This window comes from Debaryomyces hansenii (genome assembly GCF_000006445.2).
Source record: "Debaryomyces hansenii CBS767 chromosome C complete sequence".
NCBI lineage: Eukaryota > Fungi > Ascomycota > Pichiomycetes > Serinales > Debaryomycetaceae > Debaryomyces > Debaryomyces hansenii.
The window spans coordinates 1,273,250-1,285,427 of NC_006045.2; the positions used below are offsets into that span (position 1 = coordinate 1,273,250).

Below are 12,178 nucleotides of genomic sequence, written 5' to 3' on the forward strand. Positions count from 1 at the left end.
TGCATCTTGACCACCATATGCCTGTAATGTGTATGACGCCCAATTTGCAACTGCTACTATTGCACCAACCCATAGGCATGTCAGTAACCTAACCATGCCTGCTGGTGGTGCTATGATATCAAAATAGGTCAATATAGGGTTAGTACATGCCGTGGCATATATTGGTTTGCACCATTCATCAAGTAGGAAAATGTGGAGACTGCCCCATCTATTGAGGCTTCTTGCCAGCTGGCCCGTTTGACCAACCCGTTGTCAGTGCCTCTAGTCTGTATCGAACTTGCTTCCGGCTCGTGTAATATCGCAACACCACCTCCGTCACTTCCATATCTATGCGCAGTCCTATATATACCATAGATAGTAGCGGTCCAAATAGATCCTACTATTATTAACCCTAATATCTGAATAATGAAATGTTTACTTAACTTCATATATATTAATAAATTAATCTGTGTGAAAAAAAACCAGAAATAAAACCTTTTTTTTTTGGATTTTTTCTAGTCTATACTAATATCATATGGATGAAAAAAAAAAGTAAAACCGAATATCAAGTGTTTTAAACAGTCACTAGTCTCTATGAATAATTAACGAAGAATTAATTCATATAAATAAATATATAATAATTTTTTTTGAGTTTTCAGGTGAAATTAAACGAAATAAACAATAAAAATAGCGTTAGCAAGAAGCAGTATTGTAGTTGTAATATGGGTTGGTGTAGCCCACGAAATTGGATGTAGTTATTTGTTGGTTCAGCGAACACTGGACCATTATTTGGAACATATTGATATGATGGAGTATACGTCCATATATTATTATTACTATTCTTGGCCGCTGGATTAGAACTCGACCATATAGATTCATGAGCATGTTTTATAGGGGATGAAGTGATTGGAGAAGATGCATAGCCGTATGAATAAGAAGGCTCGTGGTAAACTGGCGATGATGGTATACTGGTAGGTTGGTAAGTAGCTTGTGGAGTGTATGGAGAATAGTTTTGGGGCACAGCTGGGAGTTGTACTTTGAGTTTCCACTGTAATTCTCCAACCAGGTCTTCCAACCAACATTCTTCCAACATTTTGATGTTGGTTTCGAAGTTGACCACATTTAATTGCCTGTTTATCTCTTTTAACCAATCTTTTTCTTCCTTTACACTATATCGGAAGTATCTATATTGGAATTATTCTGTTGATCTGTTACTACGTGCTTGTTGTGAATAATTCTAATACTTAAATCGATTTATCTGGTGCCTACAAAGATCATGATTACTGAAATTGGTTATTATTGAATTGTTTATTACTGAAAAGTAGTTTATATAATGTATTATTTGATTATTCTACATAGGAGAAACAGATAGACGTCTGCCTCAACGCTGGCAAGCATGCATAGTCAAGAAGATTGACTAAATTTCGAACACAAGGAAGTGAGTCTCGAAATATAGGTTCGATAGGCTTTTCCGCAAATGAATAATCTAATGGAAATCGATGGTTCTACTGAACGCCCTATAAATGAGATCGTAACGCAGCATGATGTAATATACGTTATGAAGTACCATATAAGGTGGCATTCATTAGATCACCCCATACGAGCCGTTTGCTATTTCTGACTTCATTTTGCTTATGATATTTCTCTGATCCTTCGTTAAAGAATCGATTTCCGGGTCAGATAACTGAGAGACTTGCTTCAATAATTGAACATGGTCTAGGGTCAAACTTTCCAACTCCAATTGTTTCGAGTTAACACATAATTTTACTATTTCCGGAGTGGTGAAGTTTAACAATAAACTGGTTTCCACTAATGCATGTGCTAGTTGTGGAAATTGGTCTAGTAACTTTTTCATTAAAGTAGGATTATCTTCACTCATTTGCTTTGCTTCTTTCATGAGCTGGTAAGCTGATCGTTGATCGAGACCAGATAATGCGTTTGATATGGCCTGAGGTATGGTCTGATTATTAAATAATTGTATTCCTAATGGCAAAGCTGGTAATTTGTCTGCATTTCCATTACTACTGTCTGGGAATGCAGAATTATCATTAGAAAATGAACATTTTATATTTCTATTGCCAATTGCCATATTATTCAAGTTTCTTACAGCGGATGCTGCTGTTTCGTGATCGCCGTACTTAATAAAGGCATATCCTCTAGACTTTCCCGTCATGGGGTCAAAAAGTAATTTCAAGTCTATCACCGGCCCAACCGACTTCGCTATTTCTAAAACTTGTTCCTCGGTATGATCAAATGGTATGTTACCAATGTATACGTTTTTAGTCTCATCCATCTTCCTAGTCCGATTGTTGTAGTCTTATATTCTTTTAATTAAATGTGTTAGCATACTCATATTAAAAATGTGAAGTGAATTTTCATAATTTACACAAAACCAGCACCAAAATTTCATTGAAATAAAATATATCTATATGAGATAAAGCAATAGGGTTAGATAGAAAGAGAATGGACGCCAAAGAGATTAAGTCCGCTGTCTCTAGTTTAGATAAATCTACAGATGATGCCACCATTTTGAAGCTTTTAAATATCTTAAACGATGGAGTAGAGCCTACGGAAAAGTTATTGAGAGAGACTAAGGTTGGGGTTGCCGTGAACAAATTTAGAGGAAACAGCAACCCAGAAGTTAGCTCATTGGTTAAAAAGATGATTAGAAATTGGAGGGAAGTTGTTCAGAATGAAAAAACCAAGAAGAAGACTGGTTCTGCTACGCCTGATAAAGATTCCAAACCAGTGAATAACAATACAAAGCAGAGCTCTACCGAAAGTAAATTTCACAGTGGGCCAAGAAATCCAAAGACTGACGGAATTAATACTACTCTTTATGATAATACAACGAGAAATGCCTCTGTAAGTGCATTGTATACTGCATTGGCTATTGAACGTAATGACTCGGGTGAACATATATTAGCAGTTAGCCGTGATATTGAAAATGAAGTTTTCAAGGCGGAATACCTGTCTGTGAATGATAATTATAGAAATAAATTAAGGACATTTACAATGAATCTTAGAAATAAGAAAAACCCTGATTTAAGAGACCGTTTATTAACTAACAAAATTAAACCATCAAATTTTATTAAAATGACACCAAACGAAATGGCACCGGAATCATTGAAGAAAGAAATTGAAAAGTTACATAAACAAAATCTTTTCGATGCTCAAGGTGCTACTGAAAAGAGGGCTGTTACGGATAGATTTACCTGTGGTAAGTGTAAACATAAAAAGGTAAGTTATTATCAAATGCAAACTAGATCTGCGGATGAACCGTTAACTACCTTTTGTACTTGTGAAAATTGTGGTAACAGATGGAAGTTTTCGTGAACGTTATCAGGTTCCCTTGAATTGTAATTTTAAATAATTTTTCTTCTAACTGTATAAATCTTAGTTTTTATCTTCTTAATTTGTACGTGATACATTATATTTATCAGCAAAAAATAGCAAACTACTAGTTTGTTTACGTAAATTGTAATATTATTTACTAAAATGTTAAAGTGCTTTCATCAAAAGCATTATTATACAAGATCTATTTATTATAAGATTTTTGTCAAGTACGAGATTAAATCAACCTTCGTAACAATTTGGACTGGCTTGTAATCCGCATCAGTCACAATGGCGTTGGAGTTGGTTTCGAAGAATTTGTTTAATAAGGCTAACGATGTATCCATTGTAATTGGTTCGTAACTTCTCTTAGTGAAACCAGACTTCTTGGTAATTGTGAAGGATTTTTCAAAATCAGCTAATTTTCTGAAATCAATAATAATTGACGAAATAGAATTAGTGATTTGGACCTTCTTGGTAGAAAGAGATTTCAAAATCTTAGATAAAGTGATTAATCCAACTAATTTACCTGAGTTGTTCAAAACTGGTAATTGATCGAAGCCATTAGTTTGTAATAAATCAAAAGTTTTGCCAACAGTATCAGATAATGTAACAGTAACAACTGGTGCCTTACCAGAAACCAAATCCTTGATAGTTGTCGTATTCAAGACTTCATCAGATTTGTGGGATGCACTTTCATTTTCTTCTATAGGGAACCCGTTAGTAGTCATCCATTCATCATCGGCAAACTTGGTTAAGTAAGATCTGATTGAATCAGGGAAAACGACAACAACGGTATCGTCTTCAGTTAAATCCTTGGCAACTTCTAATGCGGCTTGTAATGCAGAACCCGACGAACCACCAACTAAAATACCTTCTTCTCTAATAATTCTTCTTGCTAATTTGAAAGATTCAGAATCATCGGTTTTGATCCAGGAGTCAACCCTGTCTCTCTTTAAAACATCAGGGATAAAGTCGTAACCAATACCTTCAACTAAGTAACCTTCACTTGTATCATTTAAAGATTCTGGTACAGCTAAAATAGAACCCTTTGGATCGGCACCAATAATTTTAATATTTGAATTCTTTTCCTTCAAGTACTTGGAAATACCGGTAATAGTACCACCAGTACCCGCACCAGCTATTAAGTGGGTAACCTTACCATTAGTTTGCTCCCAAATTTCATAACCTGTACCGTAATAATGAGCATTAGGGTTAGCCTCATTCGAATACTGGTCTAAGATAACAGAATTAGGGATCTCCTTTTCCAATTTTCTGGCGACCCCAATATGCGATTCTGGGGCATCCCAGGCTGCTTCGGTTGGAGTTCTTATAATTTCAGCACCTAAAGCTTTCAAAACTGAAACTTTTTCGTTGGACATCTTTTCTGGTAATGTAATAATGGTTCTGTACCCTCTAACGGCACCTACCAAGGCCAAACCAATACCGGTGTTACCCGAAGTAGGTTCGATCAAGGTATATCCTGGCTTGATTCTACCTTGCTTTTCGGCTTCTAAAACCATGTTTTTGGAAATTCTATCCTTAATAGAACCACCTGCATTGAATAATTCAACCTTAGCATAAACCTTGGCTTTAATACCAAAGCTTTGTGGAATTCTATTCAACTTGATTAATGGTGTGTTACCAATTAAATCTAAAGCATCTTCAGCAATGGGAGGGACAGGCATATTGTTTTCGTATATTCTGACTTTTATAATCAACTTTAAAAGAACCTTGAATATATTAAAAACTAAAAAAAAAACTAAAACAAAAGCGCCATAGTACGGAGTACAGAAGATGTGGCATCGCTAATTTTGTGATTTATTGGAACAGAGCCGTTTGAAATTTCTTTTGAGGCTTCGCAAAATTGCATATTGAAAGCTGCAAATATACTATTTCGAACCTGTTTCTGGATTCCGAAGTGAAGCACGACCTATGCCATGTCAACTATTCTATTGCAGAGTTAATGACTTTATTATAACGAAAAAATAATAGTTTGTAGTAATCTATATTTGCGGCATCTTTATGCGGTGAAATACAAAAGACTATTTATAGGTAAGTGTTTTTCAACTAGAATAGACACCAATGATATAAACAATGGAATCTACTTTCTTCCGGTAACTGAGTGGTCGGGTGATTTAGGTGTAGGAAGAAGTAAATGTAAAGAGAAATAACAAAGAAGGTTATATCTATGTTTTTGCACCCAATGGTTTTAAATTGAAAATAGAACGCACTTACCAAACCTCGATATAAATCAAACTATGTCTTCTAATTAGGTTCAAAATGATTTCATCAAAATTCTTAAATTCTTTTTCAATAAATATAGAGGTATGTAGTGAAGTGATTTGAAATTAACTCGAATTTGACAAAATTGTGAGTTTTGTAGTTAAATTCATAAATTCATAAAATCTTACAATATGCTAATATATTAAAACTTAAGTATATCAATTCGAAATATATAATAGGCAGCCTATCAAACGATTGCCATCGTTTTAATCAGTTATGGGTGGTATGTACTACGGAGTTTTTAATACCATCGAGTCGTATAGAAAAAAGTAACACAAAACCGTCTACCAACTTAAACATTAATGATTTTACACTTAACAACATCTGAATCATGACCTGGGATGCCTTTAGTAAAATCATACACCTGGAATACACCCTTTCGATCCACAGTATAAACTTTGCCCCCATCCGCGGAAAATTTCAATGAAGCAGCTTCGGTATATCTTGCAGCATTCGCAACTTCTCCCAATTGTACGACAACTCGTTTTATAGAAGTTGTTGAATGTTGGAAATTTGGAGTTGAAACCAAAAATATATGACCCGATTTATTTAAAAATACTATTGCATCACCACGGGGCAGAAGTGTGAGTCTATGAATCGAGGAGCCAATCTCAGGTATTTTCATGATTGTTTCTGAACCACTGATGTTGGAAACTTGTGAATTATCTTTTTCTTCATCACATTTACTATATGAGCTGCTCTGAAGACTTATGTCTAGTGATTGGTTGTCTATCGAATTAGTATGCCCAGCAAATGCAGAGTTATGATTCCGGGAATCTATTTCGCCTTCTAATTTGAGAACATACGACGGTCTATCTTTTAAGGAACATGATGTGAAAAAAATCACATTAGGATGCAATGCGCCAAATTGTAAATCAGTGATACCTTCATCATCCATCAGTTGGAAGTCATCAGACTGTTCATTATCCGAACCAGCGTCATGAATTTCAGTGTTTCTTATCCTACGATGCCTTGTATAAGTTAGTTCAGCCCACACCAATCTTGGTCTTCTATAATTATCTGAACGTTTATTTCTTAATTTGATTATTAAATATCTTGATTCCCATACCGTGCAACATAGAAGGTGCGTAGAAGTCGCATTGAAATTGATTATTTTGATTGGATCACGATATGGAATTGTTATGGTTATTGGTTCCACAGACTCAAACGCTTCACGATTTGAGGACGGATTTAGCTTATGCAATATTATAAATGGCTGCTCTTTACTTGAGAGTCTTTCTTTAGCAGTGATTCCACATGCAACAAGAGACTCATTTGGTGATATAGATATGCATCTAATTGGGAAATTTGTAATGTATATGTACATGGGCCTGCCCAATTCATTCGGTAATGAGGATGATGAAACATTCAAGACTCGCATTACACCTTTAGTACCAGATATTACTAAATAATTCGTAGAAAGTTTACAGAATATCTGATCCCAGGTATTAAGTCTCTTTTTCTTTTCCTCATCATTACTTTGCTTGTTGGAATTAGAATTTGAATTCTGTCCGCTGGCGAAATCATTCTTGATGATAACTTCTTTTGAGTTGGAATCATCTTGTAAATTGTTAAAATCTCTACCATATTCTCCTGTCAGCTTTCCACAACATAATAGCACAGGCTTAGCGGAATGCGACTCCGGGATACTAACGTAAACTCTGTATTCGTACAACTCCCATCTTTTATTGGTAATAAGAACAAATCTAGTGACTTCACAATTGGTTCCAAAATCAAAGTAAGTATGAATATCGCTACATATGAATGATGGGTTTTTCTTGATTATGGATCCCTTCGCTATGGACGAAATATTAAATTTCGATTGTTGTGTTTGAAATGTAGATAATTTTCTATGGAAAGGAAAGCATTTACTGAAATTGTATTCTTTCTCTTCGCTTAAATTAGCAAGTAATTTTTGCTCAAAATTTACTTGATCATTAGGAGGCGGAATATTAAGAAGACTTTCTGAATATTGAGCTTTTGTATCAGGAAGTATGTAATTATGTGTTGAAGGGGTCTGTTCCGAAGTATCGGTAATTGCCAATGCCTTAGTTGAACTAATATTTTCTACTGCCTCAGAGTTAGTTTCCTCTAATTTAGAATTTTCTTCCTTGGCGAACTTGTAAAATAAGCCGATTAGATCCATGGATTCAGCTGTACTAGGTGATTCATTAGGGTCAAATCCACTTGACCGTATACTCTTTTTTGAGGATGATCTTCTTCTATTCTTATTGTTAAGATGAATATTGATTTCTTGAATAATATTGAACAAGTCTCTTAATGGTGTGATCTCTGCTAATATAGATACATTTTTAGCTTGACAATTGGGGCAATCAGATTCGTTAGTTTTGGAATTACTTGTGAACTTCGATAGGAAGTATGACTCAGATACTAAGCACCCACAGGTGAGAACAGACGCATCAGAAACAATAACATTCGGGCTTGAGGCACCCTTGAATCTCAAAATTGCTTCTAGGCTAGACACTTTGAGTTTATCCATTAGGAAGAGATCTAATACGAAGACAGATCAATATTGAGATGTGCCGTATCTCTTATATTAATCTCGCGCTTTACTAGTAGTTGGTTTTTCATAGGCGGAGATAACACGCCATTATCTTATTAAACGAGAATACTATCATACATATATATATAATCTTGTAGATAAAATAGATATATATCACTTAATCATCTTGATCGTCACCTAAATTAATACTATTTCCGTTATATGTATTACGATCTTTTCTCTTCTCATCTGAATTCACTTTTGACTCGTGTTTCGAATCACTTTTAGAACTTCCTTCGTGGACAGTTTGAATATTACTAACGGATGGTATGCTACTTATTGGTTTTGGAGTCGATGAACGAGGATTGTAATTAGATGACCCATTACCTGCAGATGGAATCTCTGATTGTGGCATACTGGGTACACAAGAAAACGGCACTGGTGATGGATTAGAACCAAAGTTAATTAGCGATGGCTGTGACCCAGAATTAATTGATAGAACATTTGGTGTTCCCGCACCACTTCTTAGTCTTGCATCGAAATAGTCTTCGACTCTTTCAGATGCCGGACTTGCTAAATGTGAGTCATTAATGCTGGTTATATCCACGGGCCTGTTACCATTGAGCTCTTCTGAGTCTCCTAAGGGACTTCTGGATCTTTCCATATCGTCATGTATTTCATAGTCATGTGCTGGATCCCCGACACTATAATCGAAGAACGAGTATATTGCGTTACCAAACTTACCGATTGCACCACCAACTGAGCGTAAATAGCCTGCTGGAGCTCTACCATTGGGATACGCATTCACGTAACTTTTGTCATCATATATAGGCTTCAAAATCAATACCGAACGAGGGCATAAGTCCAAATCTGATAATTTCTTGAATTCCTCGTCGTCACTGTACGTTATACGCGGCAACACAGGGTGGTGGAAGACATAATGTGTTGGTTGAGGATATGAAGCCGTAGCAAACGAAGGCAATGATGCATTAGCATTTGGAATGATCAGATGATCTGTTGCATTATCTAGCCAGCTCCGCACATCGTTCAAGGTTTGGCTGGCCTTGAAATCGTGTCTCAAGGAATTTCCATCAAATAACTTGATTGATAATGAACACATATCATATTTACTTGTATTCGATTTATGCATTCTGTCCTCCTCCGATGCCTCGTTGGCCGTTTTTCGGGATGCGGTCATTTGCCTTAAATGGCGTTCTCTTTTATCAGCCTCAAGCAATGCTCTAATTTTCTTTCTCTCTTCATGTTCCTCTCTTTTAAGCATTTCAGTTTGTCTTTTGTGCCTGGCAACGTTCTGATCATGATCCCTTCCTAGTGTATTACCACGCATCTGGTTCTGACGGACGGAAATATGCTCGTCTTGTCTCCCCAGCACCACAATAGGCTCATGCGACCCTGCATTTGTATGTGCTCCGGTTTGTTCACTCACCACCGGACTATCAGCTCCAACCTGCCCCAGTCTGTTGAGAATCTTCGAAATCTGTTCTACAAACTGGTCCGGCGTGCATTCCTGTGTTATAACATCCAATAACTGCCCTTTATCAACCACGTAAAAACTGGGCACCACCAAATCATGGAAAATTTGTTTAAAATACCCATATTCCGTCGTATCTTCAATCAACATTAACCCCACAAACTCTTTCAGCACCTTCTCACTCATACTCTGTCCACTATCACCAATTTTTGTCTGCAAGAGATCCTTAGCAAACGTGCGGGATATCTCGTCATCTCTTGATAAGAATACAAATAGTGCCTGGTTATTTTTCAATGATTTTTGCACAGCTTCTTGTACTGATACCATAAAAACCTTATCTATACTTGATGTCATCTTTCCTTACCAGCTACCTTCGATACATATAACTTTATACGCTAAGCTTTCTTTACTAATATATTATATGAGTTACTTTTTGTCTCATATTGAGGCTGAACTAAAATTGTGATCGTCTGCACTACAACATAATTTTATAGTCATATTTTCCTTGCTATATACGAAAAAAATGTAGCTATGAATACTCCATCTAATGACTACGTCATGACTACATAAACCAAGGAGTCCAATGACAATTTGTACTATATGTGGTGAAATATTGGCTTAAGTATATTAAGCACCCTTTAAGTATAATATCATGTGATTATTCACGCCTATATGAGATCAATTTATTGATGGTTTGTTTACATCACAAATATATAGTACTCTTTTAACCCTATAATACGAAATATTGGGGTAAAAAGGTTGATTTATGGTATAAAGTTATGTCGGATAAACAGAATGCAAGCACAAGTATTAAAGTACTTGTCAGAGTGAGGCCATTACTTGCGAGAGAGGTAGGAGAGGGAGACGAAGCCGAGGGTAATGAGTGCTTGGTAACGATGCCTGCAGAAGATAAGAAATGTGTGGAGCTTCGAGTGCCGACCACATCAAGTTATCATTCACAGAAGAATAAGGTGTTACGGAGCAATGAAGAAGATGCTGAGGATGAGGTTAAGAAGTATAAATTTGACCAATGTGTTTGGTCGTACGATAATAGAGATGAGCATTATACGAGCAATCGGGGGTTTTACGATTCAATTGGGCCGCGAGTGATCCAAGATCTTTTCCAGGGGTTCAATATGTGCTTGTTGGCATACGGGCAGACGAGTTCGGGGAAAACGTATACGATGATGGGGAGGCAGCATGACGAAGGATTGATACCGCTTATAGTGCGCGATATTCTTCGCTACAAAGAACGACTTGTTGGTGAGAGAATCAACTGCGAGGTCAGGATATCGTACATGGAGATATATAACGAGCTGGTTAAGGACCTTTTGTGCGAAAGTGGCGAGCAAGGAACGAAGAAATGCCGAGTGAGAGAACATCCAACAAAGGGTCCATACGTGGAGAATCTTAATGAGTATCAGATTGAGAATTATGGGGATTTTCTCAGTTATTTGACGAGAGGAAATAGCCATAGGTCGACCGCATCCACATCTATGAATGACAATAGTTCGAGATCGCATGCCATCATTACTCTCTCTTTGAAACAAACCAAATTTACTCAGGGCGACTCAGAAACAGACGGTGGAATGGATGCAGATAATATGTATATCGGTGACGCAGAGGAAGAGATGATATCAAATATCAAGCTTGTGGATCTAGCAGGATCAGAACGGTTAGCGAAAACCAAAGTCTTTGGACAACAAGATAGAATGAAGGAAGGTTCACTCATCAATAAATCGTTGACTGTTCTTGGACGATGTATCAATTTGTTGTCTAGCAACTCTTCTAACCCCATGGTGAAACAGGCGGTAGTGCCATACAGAGATTCAACGTTATCATATATCTTGAAGGAGAATTTGTCAGGAAATTCAAAGAGTTTTATGATTTTCTGTGTTTCCCCAATTGATTTCGAAGAGAGTTATCAAACGTTGAATTATGCAAAACAAGTAAAGAGAATCAAGACGGCAGCAAAGGCAAATAAGATCAAATTGACTGACACCGTGATCGATTGGAAAGAGATCGAACAATCGAATGTCTCGGTTATAGATAGTTTGAGAGACGAGGTAAAAGAATTAACCGAAAAATTGAATGAGTTACAGCTTGCAGAAAACACTTCGTCTAATCTTGATGGTGATAAATTCAGCAAACTCATACTGTATCTTGAAAGAGAGATCAATAAAGTGAACTTTGAGAACAAATTCTTGAAGCGTAAGCTTATTCTGAAAGACAGCGAAGTTGACGAATTGCAAAACCACGTAAGTTATATGGATAGGGAATTAATTGAAATGGCTTACGAGAACAAATCATACAAAGACCAATATGGACTCGCATCTAACAAGAAATCGGCAGATACAATTCTAGGCAAGTGCAATTTCCATTTAGCACTCATTGAAAGCGACCTAGATGAGTTTGATCCTAGAAAAGCATTCTAGATTATTAAAAAAAGATTATTTTTGAATCAGTGAATCAATTATCATTCAATTACTATAATGTAATCCATATACAGTACATATAATTCATATAGAGGGTCCTCTTAAATATATAGTTATTATCAAATTAATTTTGCTTACTTTGTGTAGCTG

The 12,178-nt window shown here is 36.3% G+C and overlaps 8 protein-coding genes across 8 annotated transcripts; 2 read left to right on the forward strand and 6 right to left on the reverse strand. All coding sequences in view use genetic code 12, as the record gives it.

Annotated features, from left to right (window-relative positions):
• Window positions 1–128: 128 nt before the first annotated feature.
• On the reverse strand, window positions 129–428 carry DEHA2C14498g (DEHA2C14498p; the record flags this gene model as incomplete). The annotated part of the gene is made up of 1 exon (XM_458312.1): window positions 129–428. The coding sequence occupies one exon, from the start codon at window positions 426–428 to the stop codon at window positions 129–131; it is 300 nt and encodes a 99-aa protein (XP_458312.1).
• A 206-nt stretch (window positions 429–634) lies between these two features.
• On the reverse strand, window positions 635–1,072 carry DEHA2C14520g (DEHA2C14520p; the record flags this gene model as incomplete). Its single annotated transcript, XM_002770171.1, has 1 exon — window positions 635–1,072. One exon carries the CDS (start codon window positions 1,070–1,072, stop codon window positions 635–637), a length of 438 nt encoding a protein of 145 aa, XP_002770217.1.
• A 492-nt stretch (window positions 1,073–1,564) lies between these two features.
• Window positions 1,565–2,272, reverse strand: DEHA2C14542g (DEHA2C14542p; the record flags this gene model as incomplete). Its single annotated transcript, XM_458315.1, has 1 exon — window positions 1,565–2,272. One exon carries the CDS (start codon window positions 2,270–2,272, stop codon window positions 1,565–1,567), a length of 708 nt encoding a protein of 235 aa, XP_458315.1.
• A 170-nt stretch (window positions 2,273–2,442) lies between these two features.
• Window positions 2,443–3,315, forward strand: DEHA2C14564g (DEHA2C14564p; the record flags this gene model as incomplete). Its single annotated transcript, XM_458316.1, has 1 exon — window positions 2,443–3,315. The coding sequence occupies one exon, from the start codon at window positions 2,443–2,445 to the stop codon at window positions 3,313–3,315; it is 873 nt and encodes a 290-aa protein (XP_458316.2).
• A 209-nt stretch (window positions 3,316–3,524) lies between these two features.
• On the reverse strand, window positions 3,525–5,000 carry DEHA2C14586g (DEHA2C14586p; the record flags this gene model as incomplete). Its single annotated transcript, XM_458317.1, has 1 exon — window positions 3,525–5,000. One exon carries the CDS (start codon window positions 4,998–5,000, stop codon window positions 3,525–3,527), a length of 1,476 nt encoding a protein of 491 aa, XP_458317.1.
• An 890-nt stretch (window positions 5,001–5,890) lies between these two features.
• Window positions 5,891–8,098, reverse strand: DEHA2C14608g (DEHA2C14608p; the record flags this gene model as incomplete). The annotated part of the gene is made up of 1 exon (XM_458318.1): window positions 5,891–8,098. The coding sequence occupies one exon, from the start codon at window positions 8,096–8,098 to the stop codon at window positions 5,891–5,893; it is 2,208 nt and encodes a 735-aa protein (XP_458318.2).
• Window positions 8,099–8,279: 181 nt separating this feature from the next.
• DEHA2C14630g (DEHA2C14630p) lies at window positions 8,280–9,947 on the reverse strand (the record flags this gene model as incomplete). The annotated part of the gene is made up of 1 exon (XM_458319.1): window positions 8,280–9,947. The coding sequence occupies one exon, from the start codon at window positions 9,945–9,947 to the stop codon at window positions 8,280–8,282; it is 1,668 nt and encodes a 555-aa protein (XP_458319.2).
• Window positions 9,948–10,372: 425 nt separating this feature from the next.
• Window positions 10,373–12,028, forward strand: DEHA2C14652g (DEHA2C14652p; the record flags this gene model as incomplete). Its single annotated transcript, XM_458320.1, has 1 exon — window positions 10,373–12,028. The coding sequence occupies one exon, from the start codon at window positions 10,373–10,375 to the stop codon at window positions 12,026–12,028; it is 1,656 nt and encodes a 551-aa protein (XP_458320.2).
• Between the last annotated feature and the right edge of the window lie 150 nt (window positions 12,029–12,178).